This window comes from Cinclus cinclus, chromosome 3 (genome assembly GCF_963662255.1).
Source record: "Cinclus cinclus chromosome 3, bCinCin1.1, whole genome shotgun sequence".
In the NCBI taxonomy this organism is placed as follows: domain Eukaryota; kingdom Metazoa; phylum Chordata; class Aves; order Passeriformes; family Cinclidae; genus Cinclus; species Cinclus cinclus.
This window is the reverse complement of record NC_085048.1, coordinates 28,952,612-28,978,920: the sequence shown is the minus strand read 5'-3', so window position 1 is coordinate 28,978,920 and position 26,309 is coordinate 28,952,612. Positions and strand designations below refer to the sequence as shown.

Here is a 26,309-nt window from a genome sequence, read left to right as displayed (position 1 = left end):
ACTTGTCACCCTGCAGGATATTCCACAGTTTTGCAGAGATACCTATAGACAGTTTGTGAACTTCATAATCTGATAGCTGAAATTCACCAAATCTAGACACCTACCTTATTCAGAAATCATCCCATAAACCAGCTTTAAATAGTATTTGCTAATCAGGACAGTATTAGCATAAATTTGACTTAATGGGAAAGAATGTATCAGGTGCAAAATTATTAACTGGATTTAAAGCAGTTGTTAAAATAGCTATGTTTCTCTAATGCTTCATCTTCAAATATCAAAGTCCAGAAATAAATAGGGTTCCAGTTAGAGTTGTTGAGTTGAGAATTTCTGATTCATAAGAAAGCTTGGTACTTCAGATATTTTCTTAAGAAAATGTTATACATAGACATAGACATTATATACACACACACATTGTATACATGTGTGTGTATGTGTGTGTATATATATATATATAAAACTTCCTGGGAAATGGACATTTCAGTAATGTTTCTGAAACTCGGCTCTTCCAAGTTGGCTCCCCATGCTGCAGAGTCTGGGCAGCCCATGGGGTCAGATAATGTGATACCTGTGGTCTCTGGCTGGCAGAGAATGGCAGAACCTGAAAAGTTTACCTTAACCCCTGTGTTTCAGCAAACATTTCAGATGCAATTTTTATCACAAACTTAAGAAAATCTTGAGCTATGAGCCTGTCACCCTGTCTACCCTTGATGGCCAGTGGAGAGAAACAAGCATTTGTGAAGGTGGTTTGCTGTGTTCTCAGACAGTTGTCTGACTGGGGTGAGCTGAATCACTATCTGGAAGGGCCTGTGTGGGAGTGATTTCCTTGATTGTGTCTCCTAATTGAGAATAAAGGGTAAAGAGGGTGACTGTCTCCTACCCAAATAGTAAAAGACACTTAAGAAATTAATTCTCAGCATTAGTTTTAATTAATGAGATTTTTTTTCTCAGCAATGTACTTTTTGCAGGACAATTGCTGCTCAGCTCTAGGTCTGGTATTTTCAATTAGAAAAAAAAAAGAGAAAGCCATAGTAACATGATATTACATACAATAGCTTCTGTATCAGAGAGTCTACAACTATACCAAGAGTTTCCATGTATTTTTATTCTTCATTTAAAAAGAAAAATACAGCCCTGAAAACAAATTCAATAGTGTTAAAAGATTCAGTATTTTTTTGCAAAAACACCCCAACAAAACATAACAAACCCCAGCCTTGGAGAATCAGAAAGGTTAGTTTTCAAACCCCAATATTAAATCTGCCTTGATAAACCTTTTAAATGTTAATATACAAACTACATGTATATTTGAACATAATACATTAATTTAAGCTTTACAAAACCTAAGCTATATTGGACATAATATATTGATGCAATAAAAAGAATCCTTATACAATGCAAAAGTTATTGGGGACACTACTTTTGAAACTATAGTTGAATATACTGCATACACAGGAGTAACTAGATCATATCTCATCATCCCCAAAATGAGTATTATGTGTTTGACAGCCTTGTAGGATCACTGCAATGGGAACTCTGGTTGATAAGTGTTGTGGGCTTGCCCCAGGAGTGGCATGAGTCATTTTCTTACAGTTTGATCGCCTGGCCGATGAACCAGTGTCACTCCTAAGATGGTTAAAAAGTATTAAAGACCAAGATTTATAGGTGAGGCTGCATTTCCAATGAATTCTGGGTTCTGTACAGCAACTTGACTGGAGGGATGAGATATTAGAGGCAGTAAATCTTTTCTTCAGTTTATTGGTTCTCCCTTTACTTCTATTCAGAGACCAAGCACCTGGCATTATATGAATTACTGACATTATAACATCCCAGATAAGGCAGTCTAATTTCTATAGCTGCTGAGCATTTGAAATAACACTGAAATAGAAAAATTATGATGTGACTGCAATTGTGAAAATTGAGACAGAAATTCTGATGCTTCACCAACAGTCTTGTTTTCTTGAGAGTTATTAGTAAATCTGCATTTTAATTGTAAATATTAATTAGTGCCTGAGGGGTAAACTGCAAATTAAATAGAAGGATAACTAAATACATTTCAATGACCTTTGCTGTCAGTCATAATTGTGTAAGCTCAGAACAAAAAAATACTGTACCGTACTAGAGCTAATATGCTCTATTATGTTTTGAACTAGTGCACGTATTAGGCCACTATATTCTCATGTGAATTATAATGTAGGACGGTGTAGGTGTGGAATATAAGGAAATATAAGCTCCATATGGTTCCAGTGGAAGCATGGAAGCGATCTTAAAAATTAAATGCTTTGCACTTTCCAAGCTCATGGTGTATTTTCAGTTATTTAAGGCTGTTTGTATGTTTCGCTCTGAGTCTTCTCATTTCAATTAATCTCATTTAAAGACTGGATTTTCTGAACAGAGAGACTGTTAGATGGAACTTTGTGACTCATGCATTTGGCTCAGCTGGGCTTTGAGGATAAGAATACCAGCCGTAGGTATCAGCAGTCGTTGATATGTAGCCAAGATGAAGAGCAATAATCAGATGTAAAATCAGTTGCATAATCATAAATTTGAAATACTAGGGAAAATATGAAAAGAAAATACAAAGAACGGGAGATGAGCTCCACTGTTATTACTATTTGATATCCTACTGTGCAAAAGGTAGTCTTTGAAGCTTAAAAATGTTTTGTTGATGCGTAAATGACTGGATAGAAACTAAAGCTAGGACAGTTTTCTTGATTTTCACAAATCTTAATTTTAGCTCTTCAACAATAGGAACTGTGATTCATGTAGTCCATTTTTTCCCTCCAATGAACTCAGGAACTTGCAGAGTGTGGGTTAAGGATTAGTTGATGAATCCCAAGCTTCAGACTGTTGCAGACAAAATAGAATCTAGATATACACAGCATTTGAGATGTTTTTTACTCTGTAATGTTATGTTTTTCCTTTTCTTTTCTGCAGTACTCTTTAAATACCAGTATGAATAAATTAGTGTTTATCTTGTCACTGTCCTTTATGATAAGGAGTAATTAATAATTGTGTGATATAGCTTATCTTTTTGAGAGTTTGCAGTGGCATTGCAAATTCTACCTATTTTTGTCTTAGAATCATCCTCAGAAAAGTGGAAAAGTTGAGGACAAACATTTTAAATAGTTTTGTTTTACTTTTTCTCCTTTGAGATAATTTCACACTGGGGGAGACTGAGGGGGTAAGGTTATAACAAATCATACTGGTTTCTGAGTGTCTCTGCAGTCCAGAGATGCTGAAGGAGAATAATTTCTACTTCAAAAGCTGGATATTTTTAGTTAGTCTTTTATCAAGAAAAGAATGTCCATAGCACTCACAAGCTGAGCTTATATCTGCAGGAAAACGTTTTTCCTCAGCTACTGGATACTCAATAAATGAGAAAAGTGATTTGCTGTACAAAAGAAAAAAAATAAGCTCTTCCTTCAGTTCCTCTGTGATCTATCACTTGAGGAGAAACATATTTGGATGTGTTCCCAGGGCAGTGGCTACATCTGGCAGATAAAAAAATGTCCTGTGTTTCTGCCTCTAGAAGCATGAAGCCCGTGATGTTTTCCTTGGGTTTTGTACAAAACTTGCACTTCCACTGCACAGGAAGCGTGATGTCAGGAGAATATGAGCTCTGACTCCAAGAATTTGCAGCTCTCAAAGATTTGCATGGCCCTGCACAGCATGTGCAGGAGAACAGGAAATCTCTGGAGAGGCATCTGACTGGGACTCTCCCCAGCTGACTAACTTGCTTCAATTTTTTGCTCCTGCCTTTAGGCTGACTCTGGAATTCTCTCCAGAACAGATCAAGTTTTCACAGAACAGGAAATATTCCATGGAAACTGCATTGCTTTTTAGGAGGAATTTTTCTCTCCATACAAAATCTATCGTTCCTCTTTTCCCTTCCCTTCCCTTCCCTTCCCTTCCCTTCCCTTCCCTTCCCTTCCCTTCCCTTCCCTTCCCTTCCCTTCCCTTCCCTTCCCTTCCCTTCCCTTCCCTTCCCTTCCCTTCCCTTCCCTTCCCTTCCCTTCCCTTCCCTTCCCTTCCCTTCCCTTCCCTTCCCTTCCCTTCCCTTCCCTTCCCTTCCCTTCCCTTCCCTTCCCTTCCCTTCCCTTCCCATCTTTACTGACACAGACCCACACACACACATCATGTAAAAAAGAAAAATTATCACTGCAGTGTCTGTGCTTTTATTACTACAGCATCTTTGATACTGAAGTGCCGCTCAAAATACTTGTACAGGAAAAGCAACAGGGATTTTCTAAATGCAGTGCTATTTTGATAGTTTAAAAATAGGCTTCTATCTTTAGAAAGAATATTGAATTTTGTCTTTTATAGCTTCATGATTCGTTGTTATGACAGACTTAATCAATCTGATGAGTCCATGTTCAGTGTTCTGGCAAATATAATCAGCCCCGGAGTGTTTTCTTACTCCCCAAAGGCACATTGTTTCTGTGTTTATTTCATTCTGATGTTTTATCTGGAAAACATTTCTTTTTCTTCAAGTGTATGGATCTGAGACATACATTGAAAGCCATGTGTTTAATTTACTGAATATGAAATGATGTTTTTATTTAGGAAGTCAAAGGAGAAGGTTATTGAACAAAAAGTCTAGTAAGGTAATAGATGCAGAAGTCACAGAGAGAAAAGGGAAAAGATTGATCTTGTAAGAATCACAGGGCAGATTTAAAGGCAGTTAGTAGTAATAAAAAAAGACTGTTAGAGACTCCAAGATGAGTCCTATGGCTCATTTCTAAAAATGATCTACAAAATGTACACTTGTATTAAAGCAAGATCAAGATCTACTCTCCACAATTCGTTTCTTGCTTCTGAATCTTCATTTTGTGTTCTGTAATGTCACTTGTCTGCCAGATTATTCGAGGGCCTTTGAAGTGCAGAAGGATGGTCTATTTTCAGGCTTTACTCCCATGCACAGTTCCAGTATGCATTGCAAGTCTTTAGGGGTGGGATTTGTCTCCTAAAAATATGGAGCTTGTAACAGAGTACTATAAAATAATGAATAAAATAGCAGAGATATTAAAGACTAAGTATATATATATATATATATATACACACACACACATAATGTATCTTATATGTGATGTTGAGACTACTAAAGAGGATCATTTAACAAGCAAGCACTGCTTTTTTTTAATTTAAATTTCAGTGCCTGCCTCCGTAAAGGCTGTTGTAAGTGCATGGAGCAGCAGAGCTGACCATTTCTTTTCCTCAGCAAGTGCAGAACAGAGCCTGTGGTACAGTGTGGAGTTACCTTTCCTATTGCAGGAAAGGCAAGGAAAAGCTACCAATAGCTTTAGTACATTGCTACACCCTACTTGTTTCTTGGATGCTATGTACAAGCGTCTTTATTAATCAGATCAGTTGCAGGAATGACCTGGAATATGCACAGTATTGAAATAAGGTATTCTACATAACACATGAATACTTTGTGTGTCAGGGTAATTTAGACTCAGAGCTCTGTTTAAATGTTGTAACACTGCACACTTAATAACAGTCTAGTGCTAAGCAGAACATAATTACTTGTTCTCTAAAGCACAATTTGCAATAAGCAATGTTGTCCTTACAACTCTGAGGACTGAGATCATCTCTGAATCTTCAGCTGAAATGACACACCCAAGGTCAGCCATTATCTCTATGTATTCTTACAGTCATAGTCTGATAGGAATTGTCTTTAATATCCATGCATAGAGCATTCATGTCCATGATGGCTCTTTAATGCCAGATAAGACTTCTGGTGTTCTCTTTAATAGGCAGTAAAAGTGGTTAGCTTTAGCAGAGGCTCTTAATAAGTGAACTAAGAACATTTAAGGTTAAAAATAAAATGATAGCATATTTTAAGTAATGTCAATTAATATAAATTTATAGTTCTAACAAACCTTAGATCCTTCCAAACTACAAATGTTCTTAAATTCTGGCAATCATGCAGCTATATAAAATGTCATCCTTTTGACAAACTATTCCATAGAAATCCAAATCAGAATGCTGAAATAGACAGCTGAACCCCTTCAACTCACTCAGGGGAGACTGTGATGATAGTATGACTTTTAAGCAACGGAAAAATGCAGACTAAATATTTGTTTAAATTGCATCTGATAGGTATTGTTGGACAGGTGTCTTCCTCTCCTCTTTCCATGGGAGGTGTTTGTTTTTTTTTTTTTTTTTTTTTTTTTTTTTTTTTTTTTTGTTTTTGTTTTTTTGGTTTTTTTGTTTAAATACACTTGGATGCTAATAAACAATTTAATTTCTAGTTTGGGGCTATTTTCCATGAAATCTCTCAAGATCAGCATTAAGTATGGTTTTCCTGTGTCTCTGGTGATTCTGAAGTCCTGACAGTCAAAATACTGCAAACAAATCACAGCTTCCTCTGGTTTTAGCTGAATTTCACTACCTGAGCCTCATATAACCAAGCAGAAAATTTCCCTGGGCATCACTGAAATTTATCCATGTCAGTACTATCCCAGGTCCTTATACTGTTGGTGACTTTCTCACATTGCATTTCAACAGTTAAAGACAAGACTTCATATCCTTTGAGTTGCAGCCTTCAGAGACATAACAGATTAACTAAGCTCTTTAGGCAGCTCTCTAATTTCAGGGTGAGTTGTGTGACATTAACAGTGTAAATTAAAACTTCAATTCTGAGCTTTTTCATATTTTCTTTAGCACACATTTCCATAAGTTACTTGTATCATATGAGAAGAAAGAGTAATAATTTCCTGTGCCTTTTTTTTTTAACTGAAGATTTAACCAAATTTAACCAATTGCATCAGCCTCCTTTCTGCACCTCACAATAATGTAACCAGGTAGATTTGTCAACACATGTAAGTGGGTTTTCTTATACTTTCCTGTGATGTATCTGGTGGCTGTAGTCAGAGACAGCACATTTTCTGGATAAAATGGGTCCAGTCCAATACAGGTAGACCCAGATCTGGTTTTGACCAAGTCATTCCACCTCCAGTGGCTTAGTTTCCCCATTAATACAATGAACTTATAATGTACTGGTCTCCTTTTAATGTGATACCAGATTTATAGAGGCAAAGTGATGGTAAGTAACATTTTATCATCAAGTCCTGCATTCCTGGTGCTTGGATTAAGGTAAAGGTGTTTTCTTGGTGTTCATTTGTTCTTTCTGAAATACCTGTCTGCTTTGCATTTGCTTTTAGAAGATGGCATGGATTTTGAGGTTCAAGGAAATGCTTCCTGCACTTGAGAGCAGCTGCCTCACTTTGTTCATCCTTTACAGCCTTAAGATGTCTTAGCTACAGGAGAGTTTCTGGCATGACTCATTCTGGAATCAAGGCTTTCAAGATATACATCAGGGGAACAGAACTGGAAAGTAAGCAGGTTTTCCCACTTCTGACTCTATTTCTTGCTGAGGTTGAATACCCCACATGTCTTAGATTTCATATCTCTTGAGCTAAAGACTCTTCTTAGAAGTTCTTGTGCCTGAGAAAACCAGGAGGAAGACTGAAGAGCCTGCAGAGCTGGTCTTCAGCTGAAAGGTGCCCAGTGCATGGGTACCAAGTGGGCTTTAAAATGTGTGCACTGGGTACTCTATGTGCTTTGCTTTAGCTGTGGGGCTTTTACAGGTGTAGATACAGCCTTCTGTTTTAGTCCTAAAGCTGCAATTTTTATCTGTGGCCAAAACAAAAGAGTAATGTTTTCTGGTATGGAAAAGCTCCTTTCTAGTAAACTAAAAATGGAGCATAAATATTTTTGAAGTATTTTGTTAATACAAATGTGGGTAAAAGAAAACATTTAAAATATATCAGATTAAATCTATGCGGTTGGCAAAATTTGAAGCTTTGCTATTATTGAATGATTGCTGTGAGGAGTCCTACTCTTTTCCTTTAAATTTTCAATGATAAACAATATCCAGAGATGAAATTCGTTAAAATTGTACTTGTAGCATAGATGAAAAAAACACTGTTATCTTCATAGCTATGAAAAAAATAGTTATTACAAAAGCAAATAACTTGATAGTAAATTTAAATGAAGAAATGGGATTTCTCCTCCTTCAAATAAACTGATCTTAGTGTTAATGAAACCTTTACAAAATATCTCCTGAAAGGGTAAAAACTGAGAAAAACTATTGAGTATTACAGAAAAGAACAAGTTCAAAGTGGTCAAAAGAGCCTAGGGTGATGGCACTGACATCGCTCCTTCTGAGTTTTATTCTGGTCACACACAGATAGGCTTGCTCTGGGCAAGGCATGTAAGAACTGACAAAGTGTGCACATGCTGTAGGCAATGTGACAAACATGGTTTAATGTGTTAAAAATCTAGGGGTTAGCTGATTTTTTCAAGAGGTCACTTGCCCAAGGACAGCACGTTCGTTTTCACCTCAGTCTAACCAAGAGATTCAGCTTCTTGGTCTCCTCCCATGTTTCTCTTATCCTCTGTGGCCTTCAGTGTAGCCCAGTTATGTACCTTTTCCTGACATAAGCTCCTGTGCTGTATGAAATAGCCTGCAGATGTTGACTGGCAGGAAGTCTGAGAAGCAGACTCCTTTCACAAACAGACTGGCCTTCACCTGGCTGAAGAGTGTTATCTCAAATTTTATTTAAATGTCTCTAGTTGAGAGAATTGTTAATGTTAGGTGTGCCAGGATACTTGTATTCATCAACTATTCTCTTCACGTATTTCAGCTTGCATTGAATTGTATGTGCAATGAAAAGAATACTTTCTTCTTCCTGTGAGGGTTTAGGTGAATAATTTCTCCAAAATTCTCCTGATACATATTTCATCTTTGAGGGACATGTTGATGTAACAAAGAATACACACAAAGAGTGTCAGAAGCCTGGAGAGCAGAGTGGGACTTCAGCTCTTTGTCTTTGCTCTGGTGCCTTCTCAGGCTACATACAGTGTCCACAGTTCTCTGCCTTAAAAAGTAACTCAGATTAGCATCCAAGAGTATTAATATCTGTATACTTTGGAGAAGTAATGTGTGCAAATATATAATATTTGAGTTGATTCTTACTCAAGAAGTAAAGGGTATGCACAAAGGAATATTTCCAAAGAACCTTTTAATTACTATTGTCCTCTGCAGACCCTAATGCTTTCCTCCGTGCAGCAGCTGGCATTCCCCACCATCAGCCAACTATAGCAAATACATACACAAACTTCACTGAAGTCTTGTTTTTCTAGTTCTTAAAGACACTTCAGCCATGACTGATGTGGTTTAGTTCATATGACACAGCCTCTGAGCACTGTTGACCACAAACTGAGACAATGTTGATTACCAAGTATTAGGCTTCATGTGTTTTCCAAATTCTTCCCATTATTTACTGGTGATGCCAAGGAAGCATTCTGTGCCAGTTCTGTGACCATTGCAGAACAGCAATACAAGTAGAAGAGCAAAAACTGTGAGGTAGAGAAGGTACACAAGCCTCAACTGGATGAGAAGAGTAAGAAATATGGGCTGTAGCTGGCCAGGAATTGTTTTTTAATGACAAAGATACTGCAAATTGTGCATACCTGAGGAGATATCAAGAATGACACAGTCCTCTATCCTCTTGTTTTGGCACACACAGTTAGAAGTCAGGATACAGATCACAGAAACAAGATACTGATCATATTAGAATTTCAGGTGAAAATAATAAAATTGAATAGGCAAAGGCAAGGACTCATTTCTGAGTGTAAATTTTGAAAACAGAACTAAGCAAAAAATGGATATACTCAGAAAGATTTCTCCACTGAGAAATGTAACTGCATTTGGCAGCAATTCAAGTTTTCTTCTCTCACTACTCTTAAGAGCATAATGATGTTGTTATTACAAATGAGAAATACCCAACATACCTTCCTGTGGCTTCAACTGAATATCTGCAACGAGGAAAAGATGTATCCTTATTCATACTGGATTCAGTCTCACATACATTAAAATCACTAGAAATGTACAGTTGTTCAGGTCTCTACAATCTTAAATTTACCCTCTAAATTACTATTTTAAATTATTTTTATCTTTTTATTGAATGTCTTTTCCCACTTAGGAGACACTGCAGGTCCTTTTGACTACATTACAGTTAACGCTGTGTTAATTACAGCATTAACCATTAGAAAGAGTTTCAAAGGAGCAGCTGATCAAGTGATCCTTAAATTATTTCCAAAGTTAATCTATACCTATTGTCTCTAGACAATTTATTTTGTGTACAAGACATAGAACTGATTCAGAACACAAGGTCTGAAAGAGAATTGTATTGAAAAACCACATAGACTTAAAAGCTAAACTGTCAGACCATGGTAAGAGATAATGGAAGATTGAAACAAAAAATTGTCCCACTGATGTTCCACAATGTCTTTTATGAGAGGACTTTTACCAAAGCACTCGGTGATACCTTTGTCAGGTGAATGATGCTGGCCTAGCTCGATTTTGGCCATAGTTCTAGCAGACACAATCAGTTCTTTTAGTTTGGTGTATTCCTCTTCATTAGCCACAAAATCAGGCATTTGCTGAACAACTTTTCAGAAGTGGAGAAGAGACATTAGTATTTGCCTTTTACACCAGTCTTGATCTGCCTGTAACTTTTTCAGTTTTCAAAATTCTACAGAATATTTATAAACTCCAGAAGAAACACTATTAGCTGTACTTTTACTACATAAGACACTTTATTATAATTGTAATGTATGAAGTTCTCATTCATTGTGAAATGGTTTCATAAAGTGCCAACCTCCCACACAGGGTTGAAATTGGCAAATTATTCTGTATTAGGGGTGTGTGTACATATATATAAATGTGTGAATAAGGATATGCAAATGTATGTAGATATTCATGTTCAAGAAACAGTTACAATTTGCATTTTCAGCTCTGCGTGGGAGGCAGTTTCCTTTCACAGAGAGGAACAACACACATCTATTGACCAGAGAGGAGAACACCATGACTAGTACTCAGCAGGAAATGCTGAGAGTCCAGACTGCTGCCTCTATGATGTCTGACAGGACAACGGGGGCTTAGCAGCCTGCAGAGCCCATCTGCCCTGAGAGGACAAAGCTGGGATGCTGTTAAGCAAGCCTGTGGGTTAGCCTGCATTTACATGGGGCAGGAGGAAAGCAGGGTCACCCACACACTCTGCAGCTGCTTTGGTTTGCCCAGCCTGTAGCCAAGGAAATTAGGGAAAAGAACTGAAAGTACTGGGATTGAGGAGATGGGAAAAGGTGAATTTGTGATCGGATGCAGTGTAGAGGGTGTGTGAGAGGGGTCTGTGACAGCTACATGGTGGGTCACACCATCCATGCCTTACTGTCCACAGGAAACTCAGCTGACTGCCTTCCCACAGACCTTGCTCTTCCTTTGTGCCACCAGGGAAGCACTGTAGTGTATTCCACTGCTCATGGACTAAAGAAAAAGTCTTGCATGCCAATCAGTATCAACAAATTACCAAGGCATCAGTAGTCAGTCTCCAGCACGTGGAACCCTTCCCAGAATCTACAGCAAACCCAGGTCTCTTGTCCTTGAGTTTAGAAAAGCAGCATATTCATGCTAAAACTGCTTCTGATGAGCCAACTTCCTTGGAGACAGCCTAACTTTTAAAAAACAAAACTTAAGGTGGGCAAGACACAGGCTTAAGGAAATGTTTGTTGTGTGTCCAGAACAGTACAACATCCAGACCGCTCCTGCAGCTTTATAAATATGTATCTGGCTGTTGAAGTACTGCAGATAGAAAGGGTTCTGCAGACTACAAAGTGAAATTCGGGCTGCTATTCCCAAATTAGGCTGGATGAGAATTTCCTACAGATGAGGCAGCTCAAAATGTTAGAGGGATTTCTTGCCAAATTTCTGATCCCCACCTTACAATTTCTCTCCCAGCAATCACAAGATGATGAAGCAGCAGGTCAGGGACAGTCTTCTTAGTGAGGGACAAATATTTGCCTACCTCCACAGGATGGCAATTCAAGGGTTCAAAATATTTTGAGCTAAAGGAGGTACATAAGGAGGGACCTGTTGATGGACATGCTGAGGGGATTCCTTGGTCAGCTGGGGTTTTCTGAAATACAGGAATCCCAGCCAGACCAGCAGTGCAGGCCGTACTGCAACAAGGAAAAATCTATAATAAAAGATGTTAGATGTTACAGTGGCCTTGACATACAAGAAGGGACTCCAGATTAGAGACCAGGGTCCAGATTACGCCCAGGCCTGGTGCAGTTCATGTTTTTGTCCTCCCCCCCACCTCCCTTTCCCTCCCTTCCCCTCCCCTCCCCTCCCCTCCCCTCCCCTCCCCTCCCCTCCCCTCCCCTCCCCTCCCCTCCCCTCCCCTCCCCTCCCCTCCCCTCCCCTCCCCTCCCCTCCCCTCCCCTCCCCTCCCCTCCCCTCCCCTCCCCTCCCCTCCCCTCCCCCTGTCACCCCATTCTCCAGCCACACTTATTTCAATAATATGGCAAAATGAAAATCATTCTTCTTTCCTTGCACACTTGTGCTGTTTTGCTTTCTGGCTTACTTTGAAGCACCACAGTAGCCGCACCAACCTTGCACTGAGCACTCAGTTTTTTCCCCTCACGCAGGGTTTGGGGAGCCCAGCATGCCTCTGTGATACACCCAGTATAATCGACAGTTCTTTAGGAACAGTTTTATAGGAAGGACCATCTGGTGGTCAACTGCCCAAATGCACATCTGCTGCTTCCTGTACCTGTTCAGTGTCATTCAGCCTCTTCCTGACAGCTACTCTCCCATCAGAGGTCTTCTGAGCAAGGAGATGAGAGGATGCAGCACATCTGAAACAGTGGCAGGTACAGACGCCTTTTTTAGATTTCTGCTCTTAAGGAGGAATAAATCCCAGTTTACCTTCAAAATGGAGATGACAATAGGACCATAAAATAAGATAACCACCTGGCTCTCTGAGTCCTTTTACTCAAATCTCTCTGCCATGTCAGAGAAGGTTTTGATGCCTGCAGTCATTCACAAGTGAGTCTACAATACATCTGCCAGTCAGATGTGTACTACTTATTTCTCTGTGCAAACTAAGGCTTGAAATCATAAAAGCTTGTTTTGGGACTGTCCTCACATACCAGAATATGCTGACTGGACAGACTGAACCACAGCCATGTGCTCTGATAAAAGCCAAATAACATAACCTGACAGCTAAGTGACTTTCACTGAGGAGACCTTGAAATTAGTTTGGGTTTATGTTTAAAACTTTCAGGGAGACTGATGCTACTTCTTAGAGGCACCTATTTCTCCCCCTTTGGACCTTTCACTTCCCACAAAAGCTAGATTTTGACAGAATACAGAACTTAAATTTGAAATTTGAGTCAAATGCAACTGGAGAAGTTTCAGTTATCTTTCATGACTGTAGATAAGATCTCCACATACAAAAATCTGCCATGCTATCAAGATTTCCTTCAAAGAAAGTAAGCAGAAGGAAAAACACATGCAATTTGTAATTAATGTTATGATGTGCCCTGTTACTAGCACAGAGAAACTAAGGGTACAACCTATCAAAAAAAAAATACTTCAAGGATGGCAAAAAGTAAAAGTGAAATTAAATAATATGCAATTTAGTAATAAGAGAGCTGTAGCTGTCAGTATCAGACTGGAAGAAAAGCAGGGAGAAGGAAATTATACGCCTACCAGACCAAACATCTACTGCGGTTCTGTCTCAAGAAAATCATCTGGGAAAAATCTGTGTAAAGATCACTTATACATACTGCAGAACTTATAAGTGAAAGCCCTGGGGTAAAATGTAAACTAAAAGCAGGATACTCCTTGAGCTAAGCAACACTTGCTTGTCTGTCTTTTAAGACATGGTGAAATTCTCCCCAGCTTTCAAATGGTAACTGGAAACACACCATCTTTTGTTCTTTTAATGTCTCACAAGGAAGTCACACATACTAAAGGTTTGCTGAGCAAATATATGACTTTCTCCTAGTCTGCCAATTTTATTTTGATGTTAGCTCTCTCTCAGCAGCATGTCAGATAAGACTGCTTAGTTGTTAGGTTGACACACTTCACCCTTACTAGGGACAAAATCCCAACTAATTTGTCACCCGAGTGCGAGTTTATTCAGTGTTACCCTCCTGTCTGTATCATGCTGTAGGCATTCGCTTGGGAGGTGGATAGGCAGAAGGAATTTAAAGAACTAGCTACAGCCTTTTTACTCTCATTTTAAGACAATGTAACTCTTTTACAAGGTGTCTAAGAGCTGGCCCTGGACACCACCTTCCCTGCCACCAGTGTTTGGAAAGGGTGCAGGCAGCAAAAGCACTGCAGGTCCTGTTGCCTTACTGCAGCCCTCCTCATCCCAGAAGTGAGTAGTTCATACCCATGTTCAGGGACACCCCGGCTTCCCTTGTCACCACCACGGTGCTAACACCTAAGGCATCCTGCTTAGGACAACTGTTTAGGCAGCCTTTAAAGTCAGTGGGGAGGATGCCCTTAAAACCCCCCATTCACACCCATTCTGCAATGACAAACTCTTCCCCATACTGGGACAAAGCTACCTTTTAGAGGCATCTGCCTGCACTACAGCTAGGAGGGAAGCACAGATAGCTACATAAGTCACTGGTTTAAAACAATCAATTAAGAGAGTATAAGTTATAGTTCAATATCTGGATTCTGGAACTATCTGACCACCACTGCAGAGCTCACCTCACTTTTGTCAGGGGCTAACATCTGAGAATTACAGCTGTGTTTTGATGAGCCATGCATGTCAGCTTTAATATAAATTAATGTATTAAGTAAGGACCTTAAAGAACTTCTTTGAACACTCTCAGCCTAAAAATGGCAACATTAAAATATGTGATTTTTTTACAGACACAAGGCTGTAGCTGGCTGGGAGATTAAATGCCTGGAGAATGCACGTCAAAGACTTTCCTGCTGTAAGCTTTAATTGGCACTTCTGATGTTATTTGAGGGGAGAAAAACCCCATTTTCACAGCAAAAAAATGCAGAGAGATGCTGAATATTTCTGAAGAAAATACATATGGTCGAAGTCATTCAGTAGCTTGGTTTCCAAAGGATGGGAAGCCAATATCTGCACTGCCCCCACACTTCAAAAGTCAGTCACTCCAACCTATTCTGAAAAGGTGTTAAGGAGAGACATTAGGAGAATTCAGCTCTTGAAAGCTCTGTGGGAGTCAGTGGCTCGGAAAGAGGTCCAAATAATTCCTCTCAGGGGGAAAAGATAGGTGGAAAGATGCTCCTTCTCTGGCCTAGTGGAGATAATGTCAATCAACACAGGAACATGGAGAAAGATGCTCGATCTGCAGGCGGTGTAAGACATTAATTGTAAACAGGACTTCCTTAGTTCCACCCTTCAGAGTACTCATTTTAAACGGAGCTCTTTTCTCAGGATTTGCCATTTTGTAACTAAGATTCAATTTCTACTGGGATACCCTTTCTGCAACAAAAGTGTTTTAGAAGATTACACATGACTACCCCTAAACAAGCAGCAGTTTTGGAGCTGGAAGAGGGAAGAGGGAGCACAGCCATACCCACATCAGAATGTAGCCTTCACATTTCAGCTGATTTTATATGAAACACTGACCACCAGCTAAGCAAAAGTGTTTTATATTGAATTTTACAACAGCAAGAAAGTGACCACAAATGTACATGGCTTTGATCTCCATCAGCATATGGAAACATATTTCAAACCCTTTCCTTATGCTCTGAGATGCTTCTATGTTTTTGACTCATCAACAATTATAAAAACCACAGAACTACCAAAACTGCTTCTCTTACAAATGGTTTTCCTCCTTTTCCTGACATTTCAGAACAAGATGGTGTGCTTTTTCATTAAAAATACCAAAATAAGTGTCATAAAAAGGCATTTAATTTATCTGTCACTACAGACCATTGGAATTTGTCATCATTTATTGCAGTCAACTGAAAAAATCGTAAAGATTTATAACAACATTCTGTGGTGCTTTACAAACATATGCTACCATCACAGGTAATTTTACTGTGATTCTATTATGTATCCTATGTTTCAACTTAATAAAATCAACACTGAAATACATACTTTCCAAACAAGGCAATATATAGCAAATATTTTCTTTCACTGTAAATTGAAACTTCAAGTATTTATGGTGCAATTCCTTCAAACAATAAAGGTTTCATAATTTTAATAATGTACCAAATGCATCTATACCAAGTAGCAGAAACAAGTTTAAAAGAGAAAACCTACTGCAGATACACAACGTACAGATTTTCAGTAACGAAACAGAGCAGCAAGCATCCTGCAGTACTGCAAGAATTTGCGTACACACACAGAACAATTTTTCTTTTGCCTTCCAGAAAGTTAACAGGAAATGTTAGGACACAATCCCTATTGCTCTTCATTGTTTATACTAACAAAAAGAGCTACAAAAATATTTGATTAGTATTTATAATAAAATTATATCTATGACTGATCTAATAGCTAATGCCCCTAGCCATTTTCTTACCCTAATGCTAAATTCCAGTGAATTGCTAACAGTAATTATTTGGGAAGAGCAGGAAGACACCTCTGAAAAAGTGCTGAAGTGCTGCTTCCCTAATTGCAGGCACTGCAAGAAAACAAAGAGAAATTATTGCTTATACCCTACAATATCATTGTATCCTTTGTTACATTCAATCCCTGATCACTTTTGACAGGTACCACAAGAGATTTTGCAGCATCATAGGATTTTGTGCTTAACTGTTACTGGAGTACAGGGCTCCTCTTTTTGATAAATGCCAGATTGCCAGACAACATAAGAGGGCCCCTTGGCATTCACTCTTCAGCTCTTACATATTATCTTGCTTATATGTTCAGTTTCCTATGTCTTGACACATTCCATAAACAAGTTAAGCAAATACTTGGTTACTGACACCAGCCTGGGAGGTGGCAAAAAAGGCTTGAAATTGCTTGAGACTGAAGTGGTCTTCACCAGTTCCTTTTCAGCTATTTGTAACATGGGTTAACAACAGCCTTTTTATTTTAGGAAAAAGTTTTTCAACAAAAATGCTGTCAAGCTTAAAACAGACTGCCTAGGGAAGTGGTTGAGTCACCTGGAGGTATTTAGAAGATGTGTAGATGTGGCACTCAGGAACATGATTTAGTGGCAGACTTGGTAGTGCTGGGTTAATGGTTGGACTTGATGATCTTAGAGGTCTTTTTCAACTTCAGTTATTCTGTGATTCCGTTTTTTGAAGGAAAGCAAAATCCCTGCATTTTTGAGACACTCTGTCTTACTGGTACAGATGCTAGTGCTCTCAGAATTATCTTCCAAATCCAGGTACTTCATGGATATTGGCACAGAGTGTCTAGAACCTGCCTGAGCTCTGACTGCCTGCCTGTGGCTCTGACAGCAGCAGTCATCACCTACATGAAAGACAAACAGGGGCCTGGACATTACTTGGGTCAGCCCTTAATCACAAAGCTGAGGAAGACCAAAGATAAGCAACTGAAATGTAAGGAAAATGATGGAAAAGTGAGACCAGCTCCTTGTATGCTAAATCAAAACAGCGTATCCAGGGAGGAATGCACCTGCAGTCGACGCTGAGGAAAGCAATTAGATTTGAAAATCAGGAATGCCAAGAAGCGCAACTAGATAAACATTCATGGAGCGTGTGCTGGGAAGGGTAGAACCTGGTATGGGAAGATAATGAAGTAATGCAACAATCCATGGACATGATTAGGAATTAAAAAATAAATAACTGCAGTATTTCACTGCCTCTTCACAAATCAAGATGTTAAGCCTATTACTAATGATGCAGAAAAGGCAGAAGCTTCCAATTAAAATTTCCACTTCCTATTTGAAAAGGCAGTGTATTGTGTGAGAAAGTATTTTCCAACACACCAGTAACTGAAAAGGCAAACCATTACTAGAAATAATTAACAAACAGCATATATTAAAGACAGCTGACCCAGCCTATCTTTGGGTAACTGAAAATGTCAATATATCTTGGAAAGATCTGTCACTCTACAGAAGAGAAACTAGAATGAATTAGCTATAAATATAAACCAATTTTCCAATACCTAAACCATGCTGCAAAATTTAAAGGTTCAAAATGTAATTACCACTAATTAACACCTTCTATGAGCTTTCATTAATCTCATTTTGCTTATCACTAAGGTATTTGGTTGATAAACCTACAGCTGAACAGGTTCAGTATTTTTGTAAGGAATCATCACAGTGAGACAAACATCCAAACTTAGAACTAGAGCAAAACTATGTCTCTAACATACACACTGGATACACTGTCAGATTTCAACAAGGAGCTCCCCCACTGGCTGCCAGTCAAGTGAGTTTTAGGGGAGGCTGCTCAGATTTTTGACAAGACCAACACATTTTAATGCTCTAGTTAAACCATGCAAAGGTAAAGCTGGGCAAAGCCGAGACAGAGTAATGGCAAACACACTTTTCTCCGATTCTGTGACTAGAGAAGATCCATTTGTTCAGGCTATCAAAAAATAGAGCACATGTTCACACATTTCAATGACAACTTACTCTCATTAGTAAGTATCCACACAAGTGGTAGATTTTCACTCTACTATTACTCTGCTACAGTACTTATGACTAGGCAAGTTCTTGAATGAAGAACTGAGCTCACTCTAACTGAAAGATATTTAGTTTGATGCCAGATAACTTAGTTTTAAGACCTGCAATATAACATCACCTAATGGAATTTGTCCCCTTTGACCATAAGGTTTCAGACAGTAATGGAGCATTTTTCCCAAGAAGCATTGATGCAAAAAGGGCACCTCCACTGACAAAAGAAAAGATAATGCAAACAGCATGAAGAGAGGTGATGAAGAACAGTCTTCTAGAATTGCATACAGAGCACCTCTACACTACTTGCAATCAAGAGCTGACCCAAAATTAAGTCTCCATTTCCATTGTGCTACTTACAGTCCTCACTCAGAGACAAGACTGTCCCTTTCCTATAAACAGGAAGAAACGCCCAGCCCACTAAAATGGAGAGAGAGAGGGAAGGTTCTTGAGTAAAGGGGCTTTTACCAGGGAACCACTCTGTGAAATCAGTTACTGATCTCCTCAGAGTTGGTTCTACGTTTGATGAATGGTGTCCAGATTCATGAAATGCAAAGTTCTTTCAACACTTTTACAACACCACATGAATCTTTACACTGATGAAGAAACACAAGCCCTTATGCATCTCAATAAGCTCCTGACTACTAATTTCACACCACTATACTTGCATTTATACTTGGATAGTGTAAATAGTATTAAAGATCAGGCAGACATTGAGCCACTAACATCTCCATAATCTGAGCTGCAGCACTGTGTTTAATTACATTGCATTATTCAGAAATTAATCACATAACAGAATGTGGTGGCACGACAAAAACAATAAGCTCCATGACAAATCCAGGTGAGATTTTTTCTGTACATTATATATTTCAGCAACTATAAATATTTTATTAGCAATACAGACATTTAAATATTAGAAATCTATACAACGGCCTTTTCTCTCCCAGTCTCCAAAACGTGTAGGTTCAGGGCCTCTAGGTCCACCCCTCTCTTTTGTAGTAGGATTGATTCCATCAGGGAATTCTAAAATAACAGGGAAAGTTCATTAAAATTTCCATAATGTTGACAAATATAAAGATGCTAACATTTATTATGTTCTCCTTTTAGTTTCGTTTTCAAAGACAAAATCAATTATTTTTTGTTTTGAAAGACAACCTTGAGTTAAACATTTCCCAAAGTCCTAAAAAATTAATTTCTGTTTTTTGGACTGCAATATGTATGATCATATTCAGTTAGGCAAATAAAGAAGCAACTGAATGTCCAGAGGCATTAAAGGATCACAGCTTCTTAAGTCAGAACTTGCATCATTCAGGTACTTCACATTCACTAAATCTAAAACCCCAGGTTACTTGCTGTTTATGTCTCTAATTTTAAACACTCTGTTTAATTTTAGCTTGAATTTTAGTCAAGATTCTGTTAGTCTTGTATTTAAAACATCCAGGTTGGATGGTTGACCCATCCAACCTAACCTTGACCACTTCCAGGAATGGGGCATCCACAGGTTCACTAGGCAGCCTGTTCTAATGCTTCACCACCCTCAGAGTAAAGAGTTTCTTCCTAACATCTAATCCAAACCTGCCTTCTTTCAGTTTAGAACCATTTCCCCTTGTCCTGTCACTATCTGCTTGTATGAAAACTCCTTTCCTATATTTTATAAACCCCCTTAAGGTACTGAACTGCCTTTAGACATCAGAAGGTGCCATTTAGATCTTCCCAAAGCCTTCTCTTCTTCAGGCTGAACAACCCCAGCTCTCTCAGCCTGTCCTGGCAGGAGAGATGCTCTAGCCCTATGATCATCTTTGTGTCCCTCCTCTGGACCCATTCAAACAGGTCCATGCCTTTTTTGTGCGGAGGACTCCACATCTGGATGCAGCACTTCAGGTAGGGTCTCATGAGAGCAGAGGAGGGGAAACCACCTCCCTTGACCTGCTGGCCACACTGCTTTTGATGCAGTCCAGGATTTGGTTTTCTGGGCTGCAATCACACACTGCCGGATCGTGTCCAGCTTTTCATACAATGCCCTACCCTGTTAAAAAAGAGGACCACACTGCCAGCTCATGCTACTTTCTTAAACACCACAGAGCTTTCTGTACCTCAGCCAACATTCTTACACTACTCAGTGCACCTTTACTCAGGGCCATCTCCTAAAAATAGTTAACTCAAGCCCTCAAGCCACAAAGTATTTGTGGCACAGCATGATCCTAGGCTGAGTCTCATCCAGTACTAGACTGTGGGGCTCCCAGAAACTCACAGTACCCCACATGCTCCTTGCCATGCTGATTCTCCAGAGCTTCCCATACATACACCTAACTTGGGACTCCCTCAGTCATATCGCTAACTCAGCCCAGTTAGGCAGGTGGGCAATACAAGTAATGAGGTGCAGGGTTGAAAATTAAATTCTGGAAGCAAACAAAAAGAAAAGTAATGTATGAAACTCATACAGCTACAGGCTATACAGGATGACATACTGGGATGCCTGTTTCATAACTGATGTAGACCAGGAGAAGAAACATCAGTATCTGTGCACCTCTGGCAGTACATGGGGTGCAAATGGACCTGATATTACTTTGTACATATTATCATTCCCATATCTAAGCATTACTGATGTGCTGACAGTGGATGCAGATCCTCAAATGATTTCTCCATGGCAGCTACAGAGCAGTGGGAATTATAAATCCAGTTTCAACTTTTAGTTTCTTTGCAATAATACAGCAGGTAGTTTGCAAATTATTGCTGATGTTACATGTAAAAAATACAGGTGCAACTAAAGAGACCTTCAGTCTTGCTCCAAACCTGGAATATCCAAGCAAATAACAAAATATATTGATTATGCATGTTTAAAATGAAGCAGTGATGGCACTGATTTTCCTGGGAATAAAAAGACAAGAATTAAACAGCTGCTTATACAGTAACTCCAGTTGTGAATTAGTTCTCAAGTGAGCCACAATCTGAAATTGTTGGACATGATTCTATAATACAAGAATAATACAACAATACAATGACAAACTTCTGGAGAAATTTGTGAAAGAAGCAGCAGCAGAAGTAGCTTTTCACCATCACGCAGCTTTCCCAATGGCTGTGGTGGCCTCAGGGTAATACACTCAGGAGTTGGAGACGTTTTTTTAGCTCTGCTGCACAAAAAGTGCCATTTTACCCTGTATGAAAAGAGGGGACTTCTGTGGAAGAATATCTAAGGATTTTGGCTATGAAATTAGGGATTCTAAGGTGGAAGAATAAGATCAGTTTCTTAAATGAATGTAAGGAATAATTCATCTTTATGCTGCTATCATTCAACTCTGGTGGCCTTATGGAATTAAATAAGGGCACATCCTCATGGACTGAACTGTGCATGCACATGCTTGCTTGGATTTTGAATATGGAGCCTCTGACAGATGTGACAGCTACACTACTTTTTAACTTTCTGGAGATGAGTGGCAATGTTCTCGTGAGACATCTAGTACCACATCCACTTCTGGAAAATTACTTCATCCAAGACTACATCCCAAGAATTGAAGCAATTACCAGTACTGCACAGAAGGGCATGTTATTGGGTTTGAAGGATTTCATGAAGTACTGTTTACATATGAAGGAAACTCTGCTTTTAATGGGCACTCTGCTGCCTTCCTTTTGGAGACTGTAGATCTGTATTTCTTTTCCCCAGGATATCAGTGCTTTCAGACTTTGCTTCCTGTTTACATGGTAAGACAGAATAAATTCTATATATAGAAGAATGAGAAGAAAATATTTCATCAACTTGTTAATGCTTAATTCATGAAGATGTTGGGCAGAAGAAACCTGTGTTTAATTTGCTGCAAACAGTTAAAAATTATTCTTTGCATTGCCTCTTTGAAAGTTCTTGTATCATAAATATTTGTTTAAAAAAAAAAAAATTAAACCCTAATCCCACCCAGAATACTGTGTTCAGCTGTGGAGTCCCCAACACAAAAAAGAGGTGGACCTGTTGGAACAAGTCCAGAGAAGGCCACTAAGACAATCACAGGACTGGTGCACCTCTCTTATTAAGACAGACTGAGAGAAGACTGAGAGAACTGGGGCTTGTCAACCTACAGAAGAGAAGGCTCTGGGAAGACCTTTTAGAAATCTTCCAGTACCTGAAGTGGGCTTGTAGAAAAGCTGGAGAGGCACTTTTAACAAGGGCATGAAGTGACAGGACAAGAGAGAACTATTGTAAAATAAAAGAGGGTAGGTTTAGATTAGCTATTAGGAAGAAATTCTTTATTGTGAGAATGGTGAGGCACTGGAACAAGTCGTTCAGAATGGCCATAGATGCCTCATCCCTGGAAATGGTCAAGGTCAGGCTAGACTGGGCTTTGGGCAGCCTGTTCTAGTAGAAGGTACCCCTGTCCCTGGCAGGAGTGTTGGAACTTGATGATCTTGAAGGGCCTTTCCAACCAAAATCATTCAATGATTCTATGATTTTCAGTCATTTTGCCATCTGGATATTTATAGTAATCTTTTGATACAATAAAAAGCTTGTCCGAGACCTTGAAGTAGATAAACATGTTATTGCTGATGAACTGCAGCAGAACACACTGTGCTGAGTTATACAAAGCATGACTATGACTTTTAAGTTAAGTTGGCTAATCAAAAAGAAGGAAAGAGATTCTGTCTTTCCCCCGTGTGACAAAAAGACGAATGTTCCTATTTAGTTCAGCAGTGCCTCAATCTTGTCAAGCAGGCCCACTGAGGTCAACAGAACACAACAACCATACCAGTTTGTTAGGTCTGCCCAGGCCCCACCAAGCTGCTCAGGAAACTTACTATCAATTGTTTCTTTTCAAAACACTGCCCGCAAGACTAAGAAATACTGGCCACAAAATGAATCAGAAATATTTTTAGACTAAGAAATAAAACAGGACTTTTGAATAATATAAAGTAGCTGGTGTCCTGGTGAGTTTACTGACATCATTTACAGTTGTACTATTACAGACCAATACCAGCTACATTTCTCTGAATCATGCAGTGCTTTGTGGTGGTGGAAGGCACCTTTGGCAAGCACAAGTCAGGCCATCCAGGCAAATTTGCTCATCTTCAAAAGCAGAGGAAGCCCAGGTTCTCTGTGTGACATACTACAGTGTTTGACCACAGTTGTTCTGAAGTTTCTTCTCTGGTGCACAAATTTGCTGCAATTTGTGCCCACTGCCCAGCCTCTGTGTTTTTGTTTTTTTTTTTTTTCCAGAACCAGTAAGCTTAGAAAAATATTCTAAAGAGTGCTGAATGCCTGTCACCTTCTTAAACTGACATCTTGCAGTCTTGCCTTTAAAACACAGCTTCCAATTCTGTAAAACATTACTTACTTTCCAAGGGTTCCTTCTCCATACTGGACTCTTCTGTTTCATCAAACCGACCTACTGGTAACTTTGGTTTCTTCAGTGGCTGCTTAGCAGGTTCAGATCTTCCTCCTGGCTTAGAGCTGGAGCTGCTCCTCAAGTGGCAAAGAAGTGATGACTCTATCGAGCAAACGGACACGTGTAGCATAAATGTGGGAGTTTCACACCAAGTAACACTGTGACTGTCCAGAGCACCTCTGAATAAAACCTGCTTCAAGGATGAGGAAGAGGAAGGCAGGGAGACAAATTCTAAATTATTTAACATTCAACTCATGAGCACCTAAGGAATCGGCACAGATAATTATTTTTGGCCCTAGAAACATATGTAGGCAAAATTATGTTAGTTGTGTAACTGAGGTCACATAAACAGTGTATTTTAAACTGCTTGAACTTATCTTTGCTGTTACTTTCTTGTACTTTAGACTCTTAAGCTGTAATTATGCTAGCATAGACCAGTACAGTCTGTTTTCTGGGAAAAATCCTAACCTCCCCCAAGAAACCTGGTGACTTCCACGTCTTGGCTCATTTCCAGCAGCTTTTTAGTCAGAAAAAGCTCCTGCTTTCCCAAATGAAATTTTTAAAAAATATAATGTTCCCTTAGTAACAGGTTTCCCAGAATGTCGGCACAGGAGAGCTGGGTTTCCCTTAGGATGGTAATATAATTCAGCTGGTAGTCAAAAGCAGGAAGAACTTTGAGTATGTTGAAGTTCAGTTATGTAACTGCATGCAAATGCTTTCATTAAAAGCATTAACTTTTTTTTCCTTTAAAGTCCCACTAACATTTTGGTTAAAAAAGCCAAATGTGAGCATAAACTACACACTAAAAATATTTCAGCTGTGGACAGGTGCCTAAAGCAGTTCTGACATTCCTTAAGAAGCAAGATTCAAACAGAAATCCTCCCTGTACCAGCTGGGTGCAAAGCACCTGAAAGAACTACTATTCTACTTTTCTGAGGAGACTGAATCAGGAAGCCTTCTCAAGTACTGTCAGTTTGACTCACCTTAATATACACCAACTAACAACTCACTTGTATTCCCAGAATCAGTATATTCATTCATTTAAAAATATCACACCTGTAATAGCAAACCCTACAGCCACAAATTGTATTATGCCTGCCAACTGCTGCCAATGCCCCAAAGGAGAAGGTTTTGGGTGCTTTGCTTTAAGCATGACATAACAAACTATCAACAGTAAAGGATCTAATTTGTTGCAAACACTGGTCTTTCTACTCTTGCCAAGCTTCTTGTCATTCTTCAGTACGCTAGAAGAAAAGTTAGCTAGAAAATTAAATTATAGCTGTTACTCCAGTCCATATTCAAACAAAAACCGGATTAAGGTACTGGTACAAAGCTGATTATCTTGGTAACCAGAGAAGAGGCAAAATCCATTGTCCTTGATAGATTTACTTGACCAAAATACACTCTTCTTGACAGAGAGGTGACAAAAATTCCACATTAAACATCTCTGGAAAAGATGAGATGAACTACCAACATTAGTAAACCACATTCTACAAACTGATCTTTGATTCCCTCCTCTTTCACACAGTGTCAAAAAGCTGTCTCATTTATTAATTAAATAACTGAAGCTGAAGTTGAAAGTTGCTGCTCTGCAATATTCCATATTTTGAAGTGGCCCGCAGCCTCCTACCAAAGCCATCCATGCATTGGGAGCTGGGCACACATGGGGATGCTCAAAGGATTAGAGTATTAGTCACATCTTGCCATGAACCTGACAGCCAAATAGAGCACAAACATCTAACAACAATTTTTTAACAGCTCTTCCATTAACATACTGGAAGACAAACTGGTTTGTTTTAGGAGTATTGTATCAATAACATCACAGAACCGAAGGTTTTGGCAGAGAGGGAAGCACCGAACAAACAGCCCAAGATGAGGCCTGTGGGACAGGCTCTGTTATCCATTCTGCCTCACTTCTCTATAAACAAACCACGTGAACTGCCTCAGGCGAAGGGCACGAACCAGTAACTTTCAGCTCCACAGCACGTTTCCTCCAGCTATTCTCCAAACATTAAACCACTGTTCAACATTTTACTGCCGTTAAGAAGTACGAAGCAATGACACGGCAAAAAAACCTCCGTAGTAACAGATTTGCCAGATAGCAGCAGGTTTGCAATACAGGGAGGAATATTCATACCAAATTGGAGGGGGGGGAGAAGGGAGAGAGAAGGGGAGAGGAGAGGAACAGGGAAATCGTAGGGACATGGAAGGTGCGGGGAAAGCCGTGAAAGCCCACGGCACCGCGGGTCGTGCGGGCTGAGCGCCTCACGCACCTCACCCGCCGCCGCCATGTTGGGCGCTCTCCGCCCCCCAGCCCAGCCCAGGCCGGGGCGGCACCGCCCCGTGCCCCCGTCAGCTCCTGCGGGAGGAAGGGCAGGGGAGCCGGGGAGCCCCTCCGCGGCACAGCCCGGGCCCTCCCGCCCTCCGCCCGCCTCTTACTCGCTGCCCCGGGAGCGCCGCGCAGCAGCCGCAGAGCCATGGCCGGGACCGAGCCGT

General features: G+C 39.7%; 1 protein-coding gene across 3 annotated transcripts; it reads right to left on the bottom strand.

Annotated features, from left to right (window-relative positions):
* Window positions 1-15,538: 15,538 nt before the first annotated feature.
* Window positions 15,539-26,309, bottom strand: SDHAF4 (succinate dehydrogenase complex assembly factor 4). 3 transcript variants are annotated; one of them, XM_062489774.1, is made up of 3 exons: window positions 26,253-26,309; window positions 23,763-23,915; window positions 15,539-19,467 (listed from the first exon to the last, which is right to left on the bottom strand). In XM_062489774.1, exons 1-3 carry the CDS (start codon window positions 26,290-26,292, stop codon window positions 19,358-19,360), a joined length of 303 nt encoding a protein of 100 aa, XP_062345758.1. In that variant the 5' UTR covers window positions 26,293-26,309; the 3' UTR covers window positions 15,539-19,357. The 3 variants fall into 3 exon arrangements, with proteins under 3 accessions (XP_062345758.1, XP_062345757.1, XP_062345756.1); XM_062489773.1 differs by lacking the exon at window positions 26,253-26,309 and adding an exon at window positions 26,087-26,105 and having other exon boundaries at window positions 23,763-24,003; XM_062489772.1 differs by lacking the exon at window positions 26,253-26,309 and having other exon boundaries at window positions 23,763-24,285.

Bases quoted from the DNA above. Each gene is read 5' to 3' on its own strand.
- SDHAF4 (XM_062489772.1), bottom strand. From the start codon at position 24,060: ATGTTAAATAATTTAGAATTTGTCTCCCTGCCTTCCTCTTCCTCATCC. The intron at 19,468-23,762 runs GTAAGTAATGTT...CTGTTATTTTAG, and splicing joins GGAGAAGGAACCCTTGGAAA to AATTCCCTGATGGAATCAAT.